Source organism: Oreochromis niloticus, linkage group LG14, assembly GCF_001858045.2.
Source record: "Oreochromis niloticus isolate F11D_XX linkage group LG14, O_niloticus_UMD_NMBU, whole genome shotgun sequence".
NCBI classification, from domain to species: domain Eukaryota; kingdom Metazoa; phylum Chordata; class Actinopteri; order Cichliformes; family Cichlidae; genus Oreochromis; species Oreochromis niloticus.
The window spans coordinates 40040036-40062167 of NC_031979.2; the positions used below are offsets into that span (position 1 = coordinate 40040036).

At 43.9% G+C, this 22132-nt stretch overlaps 2 protein-coding genes across 2 annotated transcripts; both read right to left on the bottom strand.

Annotated features, from left to right (window-relative positions):
• Positions 1 to 5862: 5862 nt before the first annotated feature.
• Positions 5863 to 7659, bottom strand: LOC102078165 (olfactory receptor 10A6-like). The gene is made up of 2 exons (XM_005462758.2): positions 6938 to 7659; positions 5863 to 6046 (listed from the first exon to the last, which is right to left on the bottom strand). The coding sequence occupies exons 1-2, from the start codon at positions 7657 to 7659 to the stop codon at positions 5863 to 5865; spliced, it is 906 nt and encodes a 301-aa protein (XP_005462815.2).
• An 11696-nt stretch (positions 7660 to 19355) lies between these two features.
• On the bottom strand, positions 19356 to 20282 carry LOC100697300 (olfactory receptor 490-like). The gene has a single exon (XM_003457839.3). The coding sequence runs from the start codon at positions 20280 to 20282 to the stop codon at positions 19356 to 19358; it is 927 nt and encodes a 308-aa protein (XP_003457887.3).
• Between the last annotated feature and the right edge of the window lie 1850 nt (positions 20283 to 22132).

The window sequence follows — 22132 nt, forward strand, 5'->3', positions numbered from 1 at the left end:
GGAAAGCTGGTGATATGGGAAACATGGATCTGGTATTTTGTGTTTGTCCGGCCAGCCATTTTTGCACTAGAGTTTGACTTGTTTTAGTGTTTCATCTTTGTCTTGCTGCTCTCTTATTTGTTGTAGTCTCTCCTCTGTGGCAGGAAGGCCTGAAATCACCTGATGTGCATACAAGTCTATTTTATGTATTTCAACCATCCTTTCTGGCAATCTGGACAGCACATCTGCAGTTGCTATGTGTTTGCCTGGGACATGTGAGATGGTGAAAGAGTACCTCATTAATCTCATTCTCAGTCTTTGTGCTCGTGGCGACAATTCATCTAAGTTCTTGGCTTGTGATCTCTCTCAACATGCAATGCCGATGAGAAAATCAGAGAATTGCTCGCATCCCCAGTCTATGGCTAACGCTTCCTTCTCTATTTGAGCATATTTTAGTCCTGTGGGGGGTTAATACTCTTAAAGCGAAGGCCTCTGCCTTGGTTGTATCATCCTCTTGTTTCTGAAGTAGCACTGCTCCCAGTCCATAGGAGGCTGCATCAGCTGATACTGTTGTTTGTGCTTTGGGACTGTAGAGTGCCAAGTTTGATGGTTTACTCGGTTCTGACATGTCTGTGAAGCTCTGGGAGTGTCGCCCCCAAGAGGGACAATGGACCCCCAAATGATCCTCTTCTATGTTGTGCCATGCGTATGTGAAGTGGCTGTTTGGTCTCTGCAATGTAGAGGTCTGGGCATTCCTCGCTGCACTGTACAGCACTGTTTGTCGAGCCTCACTCCAACACCACATGACTTTGGTACTGAGTAGTTCTCTCAATGGCTGTGTTTTCTTTGCTAGGTGGGGAAGGTACTTGCCTAGATGATTAACCATTCCCAGGAATCGTCTCACTCCACTTACATTGGTGGGTGCCTCTCACTTTTTCTGGGTCTGCTTTGACTCCTGTACTGTCAATGATCTGTCCGAGGAACTCAATTGAGGTTTTTGCAAACTCACATTTCTCACTTTTCAATGTCACACCTGCTTTTGTGAGCCGCTCGAGGGCTGCAACTAGTGTCTTTTCGTGCCGGGTCTGTGTGTCAGCATAACCCATAAAGTCATCCATTTGGCAGACAACTCTGTCCAGCCCCTCCAAGAGCTGAGACATTCATTTTAGAAAATGCTCAGGGGCTGAGGATATGGCGAAACAGAGTCTATTGAAACAATACCTTCCAAATAGCGTGATGAAGGTTGTGAGAAGAGCTGACTGCTTGGACCATTGATTGTAGAAAACATGGACGACGCGACTCCGCCTCCTCCCATTGTGCAAAAATGAAGCCAAAATATCCCGCTTGTGGAGGCTGCCATCTTGCAAATTTGGAGCCAGAGTCTGCGCAGTAGTGACTTGAGGTGGAGCCACTGTGTAACGCTCCCGCCCACACACTCGCTGGACGTGACCGCAAACACGCCCCCCTACACTTTTTACGTAGACCGGCTGCTCGAGTTTTTTTGCTGGTTTACCGCGACTGACGACTCGTTTAATTAGGGTAAATACAACCATGTCACTGTTATAAAAAAGACACACAGCTTATCATCTTATAGTTCTAAAATCACTTTGTTGTTAATTCGTTTGCTAGATTAGCCGCTAGCATACGCACTGTGTTGGAGGCTTGTTGCTAGCTAGTTAGCGATGCTACACACCTGTTACTCTAATAGTCTGTGTTATTGAAGGATTCAGCACTTCTTATGTTTGTTATCCATTTTTAGACAGCGATGAGATCATCTGCACACTCTACAGAGGCCCAGAGTTACTGTTAATATCAAACATATAATGCTGTCCTTTGAGATTTTAACATAAGACTGAGTGTAATGGATCTAAAACTGTTTAAATCTTCAGAGCCCTCTACAGCCTGGTAACATGGAGACTTTAAAAACATCAGCAGAACGTTTCAGTAGTGTAGTCTAATTTGTTCTTTTCATTTAATAATAGAGTCCATATTTTATCAACAGCTACATTCACCCTGGAGAGAAACTAGTGAGGGAGACCATCAGGACCAAGCTGGGTTTCCTGGGTCCAGAGGTTTGGAGAAACTTCTTCCTTTTCTTTCATCACAGCTGTCCTGTGCCAGAAGTTCTGTTGACCCACTGAGAGAGGCATCATTTAAGAAACACCATGAAGACTGAAGCTCATCGCATTGATCAAGCAGGACTCATGATCTTCACCAGCAGCTCCCTCACAGGGAAATCTTCAGCACTCCTCTGTAGGCCCGATCCAGGAGATGGATAAACCCAGCATTTCATGAACACTGTGATGGAGACCTTTGGTTTGTGTAATGTTATAAATACTCGGATACTCCCCAGAGGCTCCAGACTTTTACATAAAGATATTATATTCAGTCCTGTGGAAAGTTATATATTTAAAAATATATGATCCTCTCTGGTTACTCTGGTATGAATAACTCTGAATCACTTTATGGTAAATAACACTATCTGCAAAAAACTGTGAAAGAATTCCAGATGACAAGTTTGTAGTTCAACATACAAGTGACGACCTTTGCCCTTCATCATGTTTTATTAACTTGTGTTAGAGAAAATCTCATGTGCTCTTCATGCAGCTGAGTACATCAAGTGTTTAAAACAGAAGCTGTGCAGGTCTGAGATCAGCAGCTTTGTGAAACACCAAACTGAGGTCCTGTTAATGCTGATATATAGTGACACAGTTACATGAGTGATTAATCCTTTTGTTTTTTGTCTTTAACTTTATCAATAAAGCTGCAGCTTTCACTACAGCACGTGTGGTACTTTAACCTTTGTACTGTTTTCATCAGTTCATTTTGCAGTTAACATGTGAACATGTTGGATGATCTGTCTGCTGTCACTGGGTGGTGCTGAGGTCTGAATCTGAGGGCAGCCCCTGTAATCACAAAGAGAACAGAACCATCAAACTCAATTATAAATTTTATCCCTCAAAATTGAAATGAAGCTGATTCTTCTGTCCTCACACACTCAGGATCTGAAGTTCTTCTCTTACATTTTTTTTCAGTATTACAGTACACTACAGTACTTTAATAGTTCCTGATTAATGAGGAGTTACTGAAGTACAAGCTTTTAAAAAAGATGTTACTGTCTTTACAGATGTGGCAAGAGCCTGAAAACATGCTGTTGTCTGCACATATTTAATAATCAGTTCTGCACAGGAGCTGCAGCAGGGTGCAGCCTGTTGTTTTTAAAGTATAATACTTGTAATAAAAGTACAGTAACAGTAATTAGTGACTGATTAGCCCGGAACGTTTCTCTTAATTTCTTTAGTAAGTTCATTCACCTGCACAGATTAGCTAAACGAACCCTGACAGCCGAGTGCTCATTTTAGCTAGCTAGGTCTCAGGACATAGCTAAGGACGGTAGTTACGGATTAGCTTACAAACACGTTTAACTTACCGAAAAAGTGCAGCGGGGCCTCGGGTCCTTCTGTCAGGTAGTCCAGTTTACTGAAGAACACCTCAGGCTGTCAGGTTAAAACACTAGGTCGTGTTTTCGTAGCGTAAACGCTGGCCCTCCTCTCAGAGCCTACGCTCTATCTGCTATTCCCGAACACAGATACGCAAGTTTCTCCGTGACTGCAGCTGCCAGTCAAAGCTGCTATGATGACGTTTCACCCCAATTTAACATCGCCGCGGTAGGAATTAGAATCAAACTTATGGGAAAGGAGACCCCTTGGACATCAATCAGCATGATGAGAACTATTGATAACAAAAGAAAGAATCTTTGGAAAAAAATTATCTAAGGAGAATAAATTTATTTTAGTCTGACCCCAGTCCCATCCGCTAACATGGAGGAGGCGGGGTTTATGACCTATACTGCAGCGAGACACCAGGGGGCGATAGAGACGTTTTGGCTTCATTTTGGGGGAGCTGTCATGTCGTCCATGTTTTGTACAGTCAATGGCTTGGACAAAGGTACTTGCCAAAATCCTGAGTTAAACCTCTGTTGTCCTAGGGTGTGCTCTACTGATGGCAACATGTGTCTTTCTCTTTTCACAGAATTGTTCAGTTTGGTCAAGTCAACGCACACGCACTTCTTCTCCGTTTGGTTTGGGTACTGGAACCATTCCTGCGCACCAGTCAGTAGGCTGCTCTACTCTGGAGATTACCCCTAACTCTTCCATATGAGCTAGCTCTTTTTTGACTTGGGTAACGGGGAAGTGGGACCCTTCAGGGGAAATGGCTATCATCTGCTTTAAGCTCAATTTTGTATTCAATTCAATTCAATTAAATTCAATAAAACTTTGATCCCGAAGGTTGGCCCCGAAGGAAATTGGGTTAAGGCTGCCGGCCTTATGCCAGCGCCATCTTACCCTTACACAAACATCACATGGGGAAGACAGGTCTCCCCCAGACTGAGCTCCAACAGGGAGATCAGTTTGAGAACACCTCAGCACACATGAATCATCACAGCTCACAACACAGAAGACATAAGCTTCGAAGGCGTTTGGAGGGGGTGAGTTTAGGTATGTGTCAGTGTACATGCGTATGTGTGTGTGTGTCCCGTGTTCAGCCAAGAGAAAGTGTCCCTTAAATCGGTTAGGCAAAAGTCAACAATCTTCGGTTGACGTGGGTGGCCTTGAAGGAGGGGGGAGAGAGTCACAACAACAGTCTTGTTATCTAAGGGAGAATTTTGTTATTCCCGTCAGCTTTTGCCTTGAGCATCCAGCTGACGCCAGGGGGGCCGCATGAGATGAAGATGGTATATATAACATAAGATATATCAGAGTGTTAACCTGGTTATTTTCCAATTGTAGCTCGAGTCCGGATGCAATCCTGAATCGCTTAAAGCGTTGGATCCATTTCAGCCACTGTTCTGGCTTTGAAAAGTCGAACTTTGGCGGCGGTGACAACTTGGAAAGCTGTTGGCGCGCCTGCCATGCTGCTAGACGCAAGATCCTAGTTAGCACTTGCTAATTTGTTAGCTTAGCTCTTACTGTACTTTTAATTCAAACTTGCAGCGTGAATTCTCTTTGGTGAGAAAGCTTTTGTTTTTCTTGACCTTCTTCGTCCCTCCAGAGAACCTCTGAAACCATGTTTTGGTAGCTCTGGGCTTTATAATAGCAGCAATATTAATGAGACAAGGACAGTTCTCTCTTAATGCGGTGACTGCGTTTATTGCCAAGCTGCAATGCACAACACAAGGCACAACCACCAGAGGGTGCTGCATGAACCATTAAATTAGTCCCTACTATAACAGATGTAGCCTCAGAAGTGGTGGTAACCCATTGTGAACACATGAATGTGTATAAATGAAGATCTGGCAGACACCATAGAGGAAAACACACTACCTGTCATCCATCTCATCATTTACCTGTTTTTCAGGACCAGATATAATCTGTTGGCTGCCCTCTCACTCGGGGCGTGTTACATGTACAACTAATTCAATACTAGTCATATTTAGGTAGACTCTTTCTCTTTGATTGGTGTTTCTAAATTTATGTCAGTGACCCTCAAACTGCCCAGAGAAGTCCTACCATTAATTCATATCAGATTCTGTCTGTTAATGGGCTGTCAGTAACACAGTAACAACGAGGAGTCTAAGAGTCATTTTTGACCAGGACATGTCCTTCAATGCACATATTAAACAAATATGTAAGACTGCTTTCTTCCATTTGTGCAACATCTCTAAAATTAGAAATATCCTGTCTCAGAGTGATGCTGAAAAACTAGTTCAAGCATTTATTACTTCCAGGCTGGACAACTGTAATTCATTATTATCAGGATGTCCTAAAAACTCCCTGAAAAGCCTTCAGCTGATCCAAAATGCTGCAGCATTTCATCACCAACACTGCCCACACGAAGAGCTTCAATAATTCAAATTAACTCATGTGACCTAGTAGTCGGTCATTATAAGTAAGACTTGCATAAACTGCATATTTTGGACACTTTCAGACTGTATATTAACGGGTTGAAAAGCGGCTGGCATGTAATATAGTACAACGATAAGAAAATGCAAAAAATATTAGGCACACGACTCATATCGAACCAGCTCTGAAGTACATCAAAGAAATAACCAAAAGAGAAGTTGATGGATTCTAGGTGCAGCCAAGTGGCGGAGGGCTTTCACTTCGGTGGCCTCAGAATCTCATCTCTGCTTTTTGCGGATGATGTGGTTCTGTTGGCTTCATCGGGTGAAGGCCTCCAGCTCACACTGGAACGGTTCGCAGCCGAGTGTGAAGCAGCGGGAATGAGGATCAGCACCTCCAAATCTGAGGCCATGGTTCTCAGCCGGCAAAGGGTGGAGTGCCCACTCCGGGTCGGGGATGAGTTCCTGCCCCAAGTGGAGGAGTTCAAGTATCTCGGGGTCTTGTTCGCGAGTGATGGGAGAAGGGAGCCGGAGATCGACAGACGGATTGGTGCTGCAGCTGCAGTGATGTGGACGCTGCACCGGTCCGTCGTGGTGAAGAGGGAGCTGAGTGTAAAAGCGAAGCTCTCAATTTACCGGTCGATCTACGTCCCGACCCTCACCTATGGCCACGAGCTGTGGGTAGTGACCGAAAGAACGAGATCGCGGATACAAGCGGCAGAAATGAGCTTCCTCCGAAGGGTGGCTGGCCTCTCCCTTAGAGATAGGGTGAGAAGTTTGGCCATCCGGGAGGGGCTCAGAGTAGAGCCGCTGCTCCTCCACATCGAAAGGAGCCAGTTGAGGTGGTTCGGGCATCTGACAAGGATGCCTCCTGGGCGCCTCCTGGGTGAGGTGTTCCGGGCATGTCCCACCGGGAGGAGGCCCCGGGGCAGACCCAGGACACGCTGGAGAGATTATATCTCTCGGCTGGCCTGGGAACGCCTTGGTATTCCCCCGGATAAGCTGGAGGAGGTGGCTGGGGAGAGGGAGGTCTGGGCTTCTCTGCTTAGGCTGCTGCCCCCGCGACCCGGCCTCGGATAAAGCGGATGAAGATGGATGGATGGATGGAAGTTGATGAGAGAAGCGAGGTGAGGCGCGCAGGTGCTGACGGCTTTCTGTCGGGTCTGTTTGGACCCAGAAAAACAGACTTTAAGGATCCTCATGTAAGAGTAAATGATTAAGAGCATGAGACCCAGGAACAGGCTAAACAGATATCCAAGGACATTGTTGACTGGAGTGTCAGAACAGATCAGATTCAATATAGAATTGTGACAGTACACCCGGTGAATAATATTCCCACACAGCTGCAGAGAAGCACTCAGACAAATCACAACAGCAGTAGTAAGTGTGCTGTAAAACCACATGAAGGCAGTAATGACCACAACCTTACAGCATGTCATTCGTGTGTTATATTGTAGAGGATAACATATTGCAAGATAAGACATGACTCCTAAAATGAAGAATTCTACACTTCCATAGACACACAAACAATAAACCTGCAGGAAGCACAGAGGAGCAGAAACAGTGTGAACATCAGAGAGGATCTGAAGCAGGAGGAACGGAAACAGCCCTGTACTACCATACAGCTCATTCACAAACAGGCTGCACAGAAACATGTACATAGGTTCATGTAAGCTTCTGTTCACACAGATAACCACAATCAGCAGGACGTTGGAATCAACTGTAAACATATACAGAGACATGACACTAATGAAATATAAGTATTTGAAAAGGCCGGTGTCAAAGTACGCAGTGAGGGTGAAATATAAAACCTGTGTAGAGTTTGATTTAGTCCTCATTCCAGCTTTAACACAAATCATTTCACAGAACAGTTGACGAAGCAACTGCAATTATTTTTTCTCAGATTTATGAAGGTAAAGCATTTGCAACACATACAACAATAATGTGGTGTGTTCACAAATAGGAAAGTCATAAACAATACTGATGATAACTGAGAAGCAGCAGAGATTCAGGACATGAATCAAACTGAGCTGAGGGCTGATTCAGCTCCTCTTAAAGACAGAAACGCCCACAGCTGTTCCTGATGATGGTTACCTGCACAGGTCTATGACCCTCAGCCCAAGTACTCCATAGCCTTTTGGTAATCTTACTGAGGATTACCTAACTCGGGTTCCAGAGCATCAAATTGTGTGGTTTAGACAAAGCTGCTGGATCATAGAGATATGACAAGGTGTCAGACAAAATTCACACTTTTCAGTCTTAGGCCTGCTCAATCAGACTGAATACACACACAGGATGAACACTGCTTAAAACAATACATGTGTATTATTATCACTCCCACCGCACTTTATGTACATATAAATGTTATTGGATGTATTAAGCATTTGTACATAGGTAGTAGTTTGGCTTTTTTGTTTTTCATATTTGTATTTTTGATTATTATTTTTGTAGTACAGTGGTCCCTCGCTATAACGTGGTTCACCTTTCACGGCTTCGCTGTTTCGCAGCTTTCCTTTGTGCAATTTTGCATGCTTTTTCTTCTTCTTCTTCTTCTTCTTCTTTTTTTTTTTTTTTTTTTTTTTTTTTACAGCGCATTGTGTTCGATTGATTCATTCATGATTCATTAATGTTGAATTCTCGGGCAGCTGCTCTATTCCCATGTTCTGGACCTGAAAACAGGGTTTGATCTTTGGTTTTATTCTATAATACTGGACTTATTTTTCTACAAAGGTTTGAACTTTGAGAGTTTAAACAAGAGAGAAAAATGTGAAAATGTTCATGCCTGTCTGAGAAAACTGTATAAAGTGTGTAGTGAGGGGTTTTACAGCCTTAAAATATGTATAATAATTGTAAAAAATAAAGCTAGTTTCTTCACGGATTTCACCTATCCCGGGTTACTCTTAGAACATAACTCCTGCAATAAACATATATCTCTATATGTCTCTAATTTACTTTTTCTTCCTTTCCTGTGTACTGGTATGAAACTGAAAGTGAATTTTCCCAGTCTTTGCCTATCTGTAATAACTTAGATTCTAAAAACTAAATTTAAAATGAAGTCACACAGCAGAAATAAATTTCATTACAGTTGAGGTCTTTCTGAAAGCACTGTAACTAAGTTTAAGGATATAATTTCCCCACACTTACCTCCTTCAATGCCATTTGCCAACACAATGCAAAGCAGCTACCTAAACTCTCAGGGCATTCTCATTACCGGCACGTAACATACCGACAATTTCTCACATCCCGAGGCGTCTCATGGGAACGCAGTGTAACCTTCCGTATCCCTATGATACATGTCGGGCTGTCGAAGGAATCCAATAGAATGACGCTAACACACATTCCAGCCATGTATTCCAGCCCTAACCCTAACCCTAACCTTATCCCTAACCTTAACCACAACCTTAATCGTATTAGGTTGTGTTTTCTAAAGCGATTCATGATGAGAAAGTAAAATAAATGTACGTGTCAATTCAGTCCAAACGGGTCTCGTGTTTCCTTCGGTTTCTGAACGCATAACAGTGGAACGTGTTGGGTGGCCAAAAGCGTCACACAGTGTAGTATGTTACGCTTTGGGAGTGAGAACGTGTCGAAACTCTACTCCCACACGGGTAGATTATCTTTGTAAAATTATTACATCATCACTGCATACGACTGACTGTGGCTCCCCCTCAAATGAAAGCCTCAAATATGCACCTTAAAGCAGATAACCAATAATCTGGAGAGGGAATGGTTTCTGATTAATTTAGAAGATTTCTAGAAGACTTTGGCTACGTTCACACTGCAGGTCTTAATGCTCAATTCTGATTTTTTGATCAAATCCGATTTTTTTGTCTGCTTGTTCACACTACAAATAAAATGCAACAGCAAACGTGCTCTAGTGTGAACGCTCAAAGCGGCCCGCATGCGCAAAAGAAGACGTCACACACAACGCGCTCTGTTTAGACCCAGAGCAAACAATACAGGGAGTGCAGAATTATTAGGCAAATGAGTATTTTGTCCACATCATCCTCTTCATGCATGTTGTCTTACTCCAAGCTGTATAGGCTCGAAAGCCTACTACCAATTAAGCATATTAGGTGATGTGCATCTCTGTAATGAGAAGGGGTGTGGTCTAATGACATCAACACCCTATATCAGGTGTGCATAATTATTAGGCAACTTCCTTTCCTTTGGCAAAATGGGTCAAAAGAAGGACTTGACAGGCTCAGAAAAGTCAGAAATAGTGAGATATCTTGCAGAGGGATGCAGCAGTCTTAAAATTGCAAAGCTTCTGAAGCGTGATCATCGAACAATCAAGCGTTTCATTCAAAATAGTCAACAGGGTCGCAAGAAGCGTGTGGAAAAACCAAGGCGCAAAATAACTGCCCATGAACTGAGAAAAGTCAAGCGTGCAGCTGCCAAGATGCCACTTGCCACCAGTTTGGCCATATTTCAGAGCTGCAACATCACTGGAGTGCCCAAAAGCACAAGGTGTGCAATACTCAGAGACATGGCCAAGGTAAGAAAGGCTGAAAGACGACCACCACTGAACAAGACACACAAGCTGAAACGTCAAGACTGGGCCAAGAAATATCTCAAGACTGATTTTTCTAAGGTTTTATGGACTGATGAAATGAGAGTGAGTCTTGATGGGCCAGATGGATGGGCCCGTGGCTGGATCGGTAAAGGGCAGAGAGCTCCAGTCCCACTCAGACGCCAGCAAGGTGGAGGTGGAGTACTGGTTTGGGCTGGTATCATCAAAGAGGAGCTTGTGGAGCCTTTTCGGGTTGAGGATGGAGTCAAGCTCAACTCCCAGTCCTACTGCCAGTTTCTGGAAGACACCTTCTTCAAGCAGTGGTACAGGAAGAAGTCTGCATCCTTCAAGAAAAACATGATTTTCATGCAGGACAATGCTCCATCACACGCGTCCAAGTACTCCACAGCGTGGCTGGCAAGAAAGGGTATAAAAGAAGAAAAACTAATGACATGGCCTCCTTGTTCACCTGATCTGAACCCCATTGAGAACCTGTGGTCCATCATCAAATGTGAGATTTACAAGGAGGGAAAACAGTACACCTCTCTGAACAGTGTCTGGGAGGCTGTGGTTGCTGCTGCACGCAATGTTGATGGTGAACAGATCAAAACACTGACAGAATCCATGGATGGCAGGCTTTTGAGTGTCCTTGCAAAGAAAGGTGGCTATATTGGTTGCTGATTTGTTTTTGTTTTGTTTTTGAATGTCAGAAATGTATATTTGTCAATGTGGAGATGTTATATTGGTTTCACTGGTAAAAATAAATAATTGAAATGGGTATATATTTGTTTTTTGTTAAGTTGCCTAATAATTATGCACAGTAATAGTCACCTGTACACACAGATATCCCCTTAAAATAGCTAAAACTAAAAACAAACTCAAAACTACTTCCAAAAACATTCAGCTTTGATATTAATGAGTTTTTTGGGTTCATTGAGAACATGGTTGTTGTTCAATAATAAAATTATTCCTCAGAAATACAACTTGCCTAATAATTCTGCACTCCCTGTATTGTTTGACTGATGGCCCTTAATATAAAGACTTCGGACTTTACGTTTCCCAATTTTTGCTTTAAGTTATTTTGTTATTTACATAATAATGTAAATAACCTAATAATGATCCTTATTGCTGTTTTAGAGGAGCGGTGCTTCAAAGGATAGTTGCAGATTTCTGTCAGAATCTGCAGATTATACAGTACAAATAAAATGTTCACGTTGTCTTCCCAACAGTTTCACTAACATCTACACTGGATGGCCAGGAATCGTTCGCGATGTCTTCTCGGGCGCTTCTCCGGCGCTGATAATTGCCATCTGTCTTGTGTCAGTGACGTAAAAGACGGATTTAATGCGACATGACCGTTCAAACAGCAGTCACTTTCTAAAACATCGGATATGTATCGGATTCAGTACCACATACGAAAGTGACCCAGATCTGCTATTTAGCGGTTTTTTATCTACTTTTAACCGGATTATTCATCCAGAATTGCTGTGCGTTGCTGACCTACAGCAGACAAGAGCTTCTGGAGATCTGGACTCATAACTCCAACAGTTTTATCGCCGATCTCCGACTCATCCCAGAGATCTTCAGAACACCGGAGGCTGCCCACTCTCCCCGGCCGGGCGGAACTGCACGCAGACGGCGCCGAGAACGTAAACAAAGGCGAGGTAGGCGCGGAGGGCTACGGGCTAAGCTAAAGCTAACACCACACTGGTTGCCTTTACCCAGTATTTTCCTCGCCAATGTCCGTTCTCTGGCAAACAAAATGGATGAGATACGGCTCTCCATCACTAACAACAGACGGATTATGGACTCAAATGTCATGTTTTTCACCGAAACATGGTTGAACAACAGCTGCCCGGACAATGCTATCGAGTTAGCAGGACGCCACACACACCGAGCCGACAGGCTAGCAGATGACTCCGGCAAGACCAGAGGTGGAGGTTTGTGCATTTATATTAACAATGCTTGGTGCATGAACTCCACTACTACTGAGAGTCACTGCTCATCTAATGCAGAGTTTTTAATGGTCAAATGCAGACCTTATTATCTCCCCAGAGAGCTCACTTCGATCATACTCACTGCAGTATATATCCCCCCCGACGCTAATGCTAGGTTGGCCATGAAAGAACTTTCTGCAGCCATTAACAAACACCAGAATAAACACCCCGAGGCTGCTTTTATTGTTGCTGGCGACTTCAACCACACCAACTTAAAGACAGTCCTCCCCAGATTCCACCAACATGTCTCCTGCCACACCAGAGGAGACAAGACTTTAGACCATGTTTATTCCAACTTGGCTGGAGCCTACAAAGCAACACCCCTCCCCCACATTGGACAATCGGACCATCTCTCCCTGTTCCTCACACCTAGGTATTCACCACTCATCCAACGTGTGAAACCTGCTGTGAGGACAATTAAAGTGTGGCCAGAGGGGACAGACGCAGTGCTCCAGGACAGATTTAAAAACACAGACTGGAATATGTTCACCCACACAGACCTGGACCAGTACGCCTCATCTGTACTGGATTACATCTCCGAAACCACAGACAGTGTCACCACCCAGAAACGGATCACCATGTACCCCAACCAGAAGCCTTGGATGAACCGGGATGTTCGTCTCCTCCTGAAGGCCCGCAACACCGCCTTTAGGTCAGGAGATGCGCACGCCTACAGTACAGCCAGGGCTAATCTAAAGAAGGGCATCAAAAAAGCCAAACACCATTACAAAAAGAGGGTAGAAGAACACTTCTCCAACTCCAACCCCCGTCGCATGTGGCAAGGACTCCAGACCATTACAGACTACAGGACCACCAAACCCTCCCCCGCATCCTCTGATGTCTCCTTCCTCAATGAGCTCAACAACTTTTATGCTTGTTTTGAGCGAGGGAACCCCACAACCACAACCAAGACAGACACGACATCAGACCACCAACCTCTGACTCTCTCCCCCACCGATGTAGGAGCGGTGCTGAGCAGGATCAATGTCCACAAGGCTGCAGGTCCTGATGGCATCCCCGGGCGTGTTCTCGGAGCGTGTTCTGGGGGAGCTTGCAGGAGTGCTCACAGACATATTCAACCTGTCCTTGGCCCACGCTGTGGTACCGGCCTGCTTCAAATCCACCTCCATCCTCCCGATACCCAAAAACTCCAACCCATCTAGCCTCAATGACTACCGCCCAGTAGCACTCACCCCCATCATCACTAAGTGCTTAGAGCAGCTGGTCCTAGCACACTTCAAATCCTGTCTCCCCCCCACCCTGGACCCCCACCAATTCGCATACCGCCAGAACAGGAGCACAGAGGATGCAGTCTCCATCGCACTGCACTCTGTCCTCTCACACCTGGACAACAACAACACCTATGCCAGAATGCTGTTTATAGACTTCAGTTCAGCATTCAATACAATCCACCCCTCACAACTCATCAGGAAACTGACAGACCTGGGCATCAGTTCCCTCATCTGCAAATGGTTACTGGACTTCCTGACCAACCGCCCCCAACATGTCCGGCTGGATAACCGCTGCTCATCAACAATCACAATGAACACCACCACCCATCCACATTAAGGGGACGGCTGTGGAGCGTGTGAGCAGCTTCAAGTTCCTGGGTGTCCACATCTCTGAGGATCTCATCTGGACGACCAACTGCTCCAAGCTGGTCAAGAAGGCTCACCAGCGCCTCTTCTTCTTGAGGACTCTGAGGAAGAACCACCTGTCCTCAGACATCCTGGTGAACTTCTACCGCTGCACCATTGAGAGCATCCTGACCAACTGTATAACAGTCTGGTACGGGAACTGCTCTGCCTCGGACTGGAAGGCGTGGCAGAGGGTCGTGAAAACTGCCCAGCGCATCGCCGGAGCACCACTTCCTGCCATAAAGGACATCTACAGGAAGCGGTGTCTGAAAAGGGCTGGGAAAATCATCAAAGACCCCAGTCACCCATCACATGGACTCTTCACCCTCCTGCCCTCTGGGAGGCGCTACAGGAGCCTCCGGACTAAGACCACCAGGTACCGGAACAGCTTCTTCCCCACAGCTGTCAGACCCCTGAACTCTGCCTCCTGACATCTGACCCACGTTAACACATGGACTGAACATACACACACCCACAACCACCTACACACACACACACACACACAATGGACAACCGTACCCTCAAACACCCAATAATAACATGGACTGAACCACCACTCACAACCACCAGCACTTTATATAGCCTCTGTAGAAATTATCCACATATCTCACTTATCTTAACTGCACTACTGTATAGTTCTGTGTAAATAATCATTCTGTACATACAATAATTTTTAATCCTACAACTGTTTATAACTTGCATAGTTCACATTTCTGTATAACTGTATATCTCATATTTCTGTATAGTTTTTTATTTCATATTTATATCCTGTTCATAGCCTGTACATAAGATAAGATAAGATAAGATAAGATGGCCTTTATTAGTCCCACAGGTGGGAAATTTGTTTTGTTACAGCAAAAGTGCAAAGTTATGTAGCAGAAATTAGAAAACACTGGAATGCAATAAAATAAAATAAAATAAAATAAAATAAAATACTATGTACAATAGAATAAAATAGAATAGAATAATATATACAATAGAATAAAATAGAAATACAAATACTATATACAACTGAGTAGGAAAATACAAAAACACAACTTCGTCAGAAGAAGAATTGCACATATAGCAGTCTTATTGCACATGTGTGGGTTTGTGTGTTTGATCAGCTGCAAAAGTCTTTATTGTGGAGTCTGACAGCAGTGGGGAGGAAAGACCTGCGAAATCTCTCCGTCCCACACCGTGGGTGCCGCAGCCACTGAAGGAGCTGCTCAGTGCTGTCAGAGTCTCCTGCATGGGGTGGGAGATGTTGTCCAACAGGGATGACAGCTTAGCCACCATTCTCCTGTCACTCACCACCTCCACTGGGTCCAGAGGGCCTCCCAGAACAGAGCTGGCCCTTCGGATCAGCCAGTTCAGTCTCTTCCTGTCCCCAGCAGAGATGCTGCCTCCCCAGCAGACCACACCATAAAAAATGGCTGAGGCCACCACAGAGTCATAGAAGGTCTTCAGGAGTGGGCCCTCCACTCCAAACGACCTGAGTCTCCGCAGCAGGTACAGCCTGCTCTGCCCTTTCCTGTAGAGGGCGTCTGAGTTATGAGTCCAGTCCAGTTTGTTGTTCAGATGAACACCAAGGTACCTGTAGCTGTCCACAGCCTTGATGTCCATACCTTGGATGTTCAGTGGTTGCAGTGGAGGATGTTTGTGCCTGCGGAAGTCTACCACCAACTCCTTGGTTTTACTGGCATTGATCTGGAGGTAGTTCAGCTGGCACCAGTCCACAAAGTCCTGAGTCAGTCCTCTGTACTCCTTGTCGTCCCCATCAGTGATGAGGCCGACTATTGCAGAGTCATCAGAGAACTTCTGCAGGAAGCACTGGGTGGAGTTGTGGGAGAAGTCTGCAGTGTAGATGGTGAAGAGGAACGGAGCCAGAACCGTTCCCTGTGGGGCCCCGTACTGCAGACGACCCTGTCCGACACACAGCCCTGAGTCCTCACATACTGTGGTCGGTCGGTGAGGTAGTCCAAAATCCAGGTAGTGAGGTGATGGTCCACTCCAGAGTTCTCCAGCTTGTCCTTCAGAACCGAGGGAAGAATGGTGTTGAAGGGACTTATAGTTATAGTTATAGCATATTCATAACATACTTCATACCGTGTACATTATAACATACCATAATAGACCCATTTCTGTAATATACTTACATATCTATATTATTGCTAATATATATTGTAATATATCTATATCACGGCTAAAGCACTTCTGGATGGATGCAAACTGCATTTCGTTGCCCTGTACCTGTGACATGTGCAATGACAATAAAGTTGAATTCTATTCTATTCTATTCTATTTGAAAATATCGGATTTGTGCCGTTCACACTGTCATACCATGATCGGATATGGGTCGCATAGGGTCAAAAAAATCGGATTTGATGCACTTTCGCCTGCAGTGTGAACGTAGCCATAAAGACCAGAATGAGCTCAATTTTCTGCTTCTAAATTAAGAGAAAACTGAGGTTATTGTACCCAGCTCTAAGAATCTTAGAAACATGGTGTCTAACTATATCCTTAATCTGGATAACATCACAGTGGGTACAGAAAGTATTCAGACCCCCTTAAATTTTTCAGTCTTTGTTATATTGCAGCCATTTTCTAAAATCATCTAAGTTAATTTTTTTCCTCATTAATGTACACACAGCACCCCATATTTGTCACGGTCTGGCTGGCAGACCGTGGGGATATGGGGGAATGAGGACCCAAAACGCATGGTTCTGCGATGCAAACAGTGCACTTTATTTACAGTGAAGGTTGTAAACACAATAACTCCCCGTCGCTCCCTTGACTCCCGTGTGTGTGCTCCCCTCCGACGTTTGTGCTCGTGCTCCCCGCTGTCGTGTTTCCGTACACCCCGTGCGTGCTGCCTTTCTGGTCCACTTTTCCTCCTGCAGGAAAACCACAGAAACAGCCGTCAACAGCCGTCAACACTGACCCCCGCGGCATACACGAACTGACTTACACTCACACACACTAACTTGGGATGACAACGCAATGATCCCGCGCCGGTGGGAGCTCCAACACTCTCCTAAGTAGCTCCCCCGACGAGCCCTGATCACAAACAGGTGTGTGGCAGGAACTTCAGGTGTGGCCAGTCCACCTGCAGGGCCACACCCATCAGGCCTGCATGTGGCCGTTCTCCATCCTCCAGCCACACCCGCAGACACACATGTACACACCCACATCCAGCCTATACATATAATAAGTGGAACACAGAATAACACAGCATAGTGCAGAAAGACACATCCCCTAATAATAATAATAATAATAATAATAATAATAATAATAATAATTATTATTATTATTATAATACCAACAGTCAAAACTGCTCATGGACCCCCGAGTCCTCCAGAGCCGGGTCCGTGACAATATTGGCAGAAAAACACAGAATTGTTGACATTTGTGCAGATTTATTAAAAAAGAAAAACTGAAATATCACCTAGTCCTAAGTATTCAGACCCTTTGCTGTAACACTCTAATATTTAGCTCAGGTGCTGTCCATTTCTTCTGATCATTAGATCATCAGCTGCATGGAGAGGATGACTGGTTGCAATCGAGGGAAAGATGAATAGGCCAAGTACAGGGAGATCCTGGATGAAAACCTTCTCCAAAGTGCTCAGGACCTCAGACTGGGCACTACACTTACCTTCCAACAAGACAATGACCCACGGCTAAAATAACGAAGGAGTGGCTTCACAACAACTCAGTGACTGTTCTTGAATACCCCAACCAGAGCCCTGACTTAAACCCAATTCAGCTTCTCTGGAGAGACCTAAAATGGCTGTCCACCAATGTTTACCATCCAACCTGAGAGAACTGGAGATGATCTGGAAGGAGGATTGGCAGAGGATCCCCAAATCTAGGTGGGAAAAACTTTGACGTGCCTCTTTCCCCAAAAGACTCAAGGCTGTATTATTTCAAAAGGGTGCTTCTACTAAATACTGAGCAAAGGGTCTGAACACTTAGGACCAGGTGATATTTCAGTTTTTCTTTTTCAATAAATCTGCAGAAATGTCAACATTTCTGTGTTTTTCTGCTAATACGGGGTGCTGTGTGTACATTAATGAGGAAAGAAAAATAAACTTAGATGATTTTAGCAAATGGCTGCAATATAACAAAAAATGAAAAAAATTAAGGGGGTCTGAATACTTTCCGTACCCACTGTACTGTACTGTACTGACTTGGAGTCATTTTTGACCAAGATATGTCCTTCAATGCACATGTTAAACAAATATGTAGGGCTGCTTTCTTCCATTTGTGCAACATCTCTAAAATTAGAAATATCCTGTCTCAAAATCCTGCTCCTCACATACAAGGTCTTAAATAATCAGGCCCCATCTTATCTTAATGACCTTGTAGTACCATATCACCCCATTAGAGCACTTCGCTCTCACACTGCAGGCCTACTTGTTGTTCCTAGAGTATTTAAAAGTAGAATGGGAGGCAGAGCCTTCAGTTTTCAGGCCCCTCTTCTGTGGAACCAGCTTCCAGTTTGGATTCAGGAGACAGACACTATCTCTACTTTTAAGATTAGACTTCAAACTTTTCTTTTTGCTAAAGCTGATCCTGGTTCTGCCAGATATTTCTTCCTGCTAAAAGGGAGTTTTTCCTTCCAGCTGTCACCAAGGTTTTGCTCAAAGGGAGTTGTTTGATTATCGGGGTCTTTACAATATAGTGTGACTGTCATGATTTGGCAGTATACAAATAAAACTGCTTAGTTTGTTCTTTGTTCAGGTCATTTTGACTTATGTTCATAATTTTATTCCGTTTTATTTCCTTGTCCTTTTGTAATTTGTTTATCTAGCTAATTATTTATATTGAGAAAAGTTCCCATTTTCCTGCCCTCCTGTGTTCCCTGTGCTGTTAAGCCTCTGTTCCTGTGTTAGGTGTACTCTCATTTGATGAATTCCTGTTGTATTTTAGTAGCTTTTGTTTGATATATATATTTGTGGATAAAGTTTTCATGGAACTGACAGATGGAATCACTTTACCAGGAATAGTTTGCATCCATCAGAACAACTGTCAAACAAATGTATGTACTATTTGGACACATTTTGTGGATCAAATACAAAGAAACTGCCAAGAAAGCTAACCAGATTTAATGACATCAGTAGACACATATAGCAAAGGCCTTTCTGGCAATGAAATGAGAGCTATATTTAATCTGTCTGTCACAGTGGAGCAAACCATGTGCTCTGTTTAAAGACATGCTGCATGTATTCACAGACTGTATGAAGACTTCTGTACGAAGAAAAACTGTAAAGGTAAACAATCAAACAAAAGTGCTTAAACATACTCAGAGGTGCATTCAGAAAAATCATAATCAAATTAGATTTGGGCAACATTTTAGTGCTGTGTTTGAAAAGCTGTAGTCTGAAGCTGATTCTTGGACTCATCTTTCATTTTTTCCAGAAGAGCAAACTTTTATATAACATGCGTATTTGAGACATTTTGAGTCCATACAGTAAAGGGTTAACGAGTGGTTGGCATGTAAGATAGTATAGTGACAAAAAAATACGAAACATGGTTGGTAAAGTATTCATGTTCAAGCTGCTCTGAACTATCCCAAAAAAAGCACCGCATGAAAAGTTGAACAGAGAAGCGAGGTGAGGCGTGCAGGTGCTGATGGCTTTCTGTCGCGTCTGTTTGGATCCATAAAAGCAGACTTTAAAGATCCTCATGTAGGAGTACAGGATTAAAAGGATGAGACCAAAGATTACTGTGAACATGTGAACACGTCCAAAGTCACTACTGATTGTAGTGTCAGAGCAGGCCAGTTTGATAATGTAATAATTGTCACAGTACAGTTTGTTAATGATGCCCCTGCAAAGCTGCAGAGAGACAGTCAGAGAGGACAGTATGGAAGCATTTACAAGAAAAGAATAGAACCACGCTAGAGCAGTGAGCATGGCAACTTTGTTATCCGTCATACGTGTGCGATATTGTAGAGGACAACAGATGGCGAGGTATCTGTCAAAGGACATGACAGCCAGGTTGAAAAATTCAACACTGGCATATGTGTACACACAGAAGATCTGCAGGAAGCACAGCGGAGCAGAAACAGTGTGAACATCAGAGAGGATCTGAAGCAGGAGGAACGGAAACAGCCCTGTACTACCATACAGCTCATTCACAAACAGGCTGCACAGAAACATGTACATAGGTTCATGTAAGCTTCTGTTTACACAGATAACCACAATCAGCAGGACATTGGCACAAAGAATCACAATATAAACGGTGAGAACAATGAGGAAATACAGGGATTTATAAACACCTGTGTCAAAGTATGCTCCAAGTGTGAAGTCTGAAATCCGTGTGCCGTTCATCACGATCCTCTGCATCACTTCATTACAGTCAGCATACGACTCTTCCTGACAATGGACGAGCAACACTGATCCCACCCGGCTGAGCAGACACACCCATTCTGCTTCTTTTAACTTTTCATGTCAGGGGTAGACTGAGCTGACTCCACCATGAAATTAATTATTAATGATCACTTGGTGACAAATCATTAGTAATATATCATGGACAAGTCCAATCAAAAGAATATTATTAAGCCTGGGTTAATGCTTGGTGAATGCCTATTGGAGATTGATGAGTAATGAGTAAAGATGAAGTTAAAGTATCACATTTATTATAAAAGCTAATGGATTTATCACTAAAGTCATTGTAAATTATTTTGACCTGCTATTTATTCACTGGAGAGAATAGTGTTGTCAAAGAATGGTGTTCAAGTTGTTATTCAAGTAGTATAGTATGCATGAAATACAGAAGAAGTGGAAGAACTTCTTGCACTGCAGTGCAACAAACCCTTAACACTGATACTAAATATGGTTTAAACACAGAGATAGATTGTGAGCCTAATCTTTCTGCATATGCATAAGTTAATTGGAGATAATTTATCTGAAATTCAGGAGCAGGACAACACCTACACTCTCCTTCCGGTCTAGACACACCACTAGCACTAATAGGTTCAAGGTTCTTTATTTGTCACATGCATAGTTATACAAGTATAACACACAGTGAAATGTAACCTGACACGCTCCTCGACATGTGCAAGGGGGGGGGGGTTAGAGGAAGAACATTATATATATAGTATATACATTAGGTGAATGTGCAGTAGCAGCAGCAAGCAGGTGAATTCTGTACATCAAGTGAATTAAATAAGAATAGGCAATCTGACTATTTTACAGAATAGACAATATAAGCATATTTAAAATTAAAGGAATTTGAAATGCACATTGTGCCTGGGTTTAGAGTGTCTGGAAGAGAATCCTGTCTCAGTCAATCATAGATGATGTGAGAGGGCGGGTGTGTGTGTTTAGGGCCCGGATGGCTTGGGGATAGAAGCTCCTCGTGAGTCTCTCTGTCCTTGCCTGGATGATGCGGAACCTTCTACCGGATTGCAGAAGTTGGAAGAGTTTGTTGCCAGGATGGGACAGGTCCTTCAGTATCTACGCTGCTCTAGTCCAGCATCTCCTGGTGTAGGTTTCCTGAAGCGGGGGGAGAGCAATCCTGCAGCAGCGTTCTGCTGTACAGATCACTCTCTGGAGAGCTTTTTGGTCCTTAACACAGCTGTTCCCAAACCACGATGTGATGTTCTGTGCGAGGATGCTCTCCACAGCGCCTGTATAGAAAATCCTGAGGATCTTTGGAGATACCTGTTGTTCCCATTTTTGTGCAAACACTCAACAAACGTTAAACGACTCTAACGGTGTTTCCTATAAGAGCAAGGAATCCTGTTTACCCATCTAGCAGGCTCATCATGAACCTTTGGTCCCTCAGCTCATCAGACCAAAATCTCAGCCCATCTTCATTGAATCTCTTCCAGGAAGTCCAATAATCCCAAACTTCCAGCCCTAAAAGACATGCTCTGGCAGACAGACCCAATGCTACTGGCCACCCCAGGGAACCTTCCTAGCAGCCATTCTCGCTGTTTGACAATCTGCTCCACCGTATTAATTCCTCTGAATTCCTCTCTGTGCTCCATCTAGCTAGACAGTGACTCCTAGTTGTTATGAAACCGGTTTTGAGCCTAGTGGAGTGTCCTGAAAATCCGACCCATCTCAGCGATGAAATCAGAAGAAACGCCACCTTTCCCATGCTCCAGAAACGTCTCCCATAGATGTTTTCGCATCAAGGATTTCAGACTGGACTGTAGTCTGTCTACAATGAG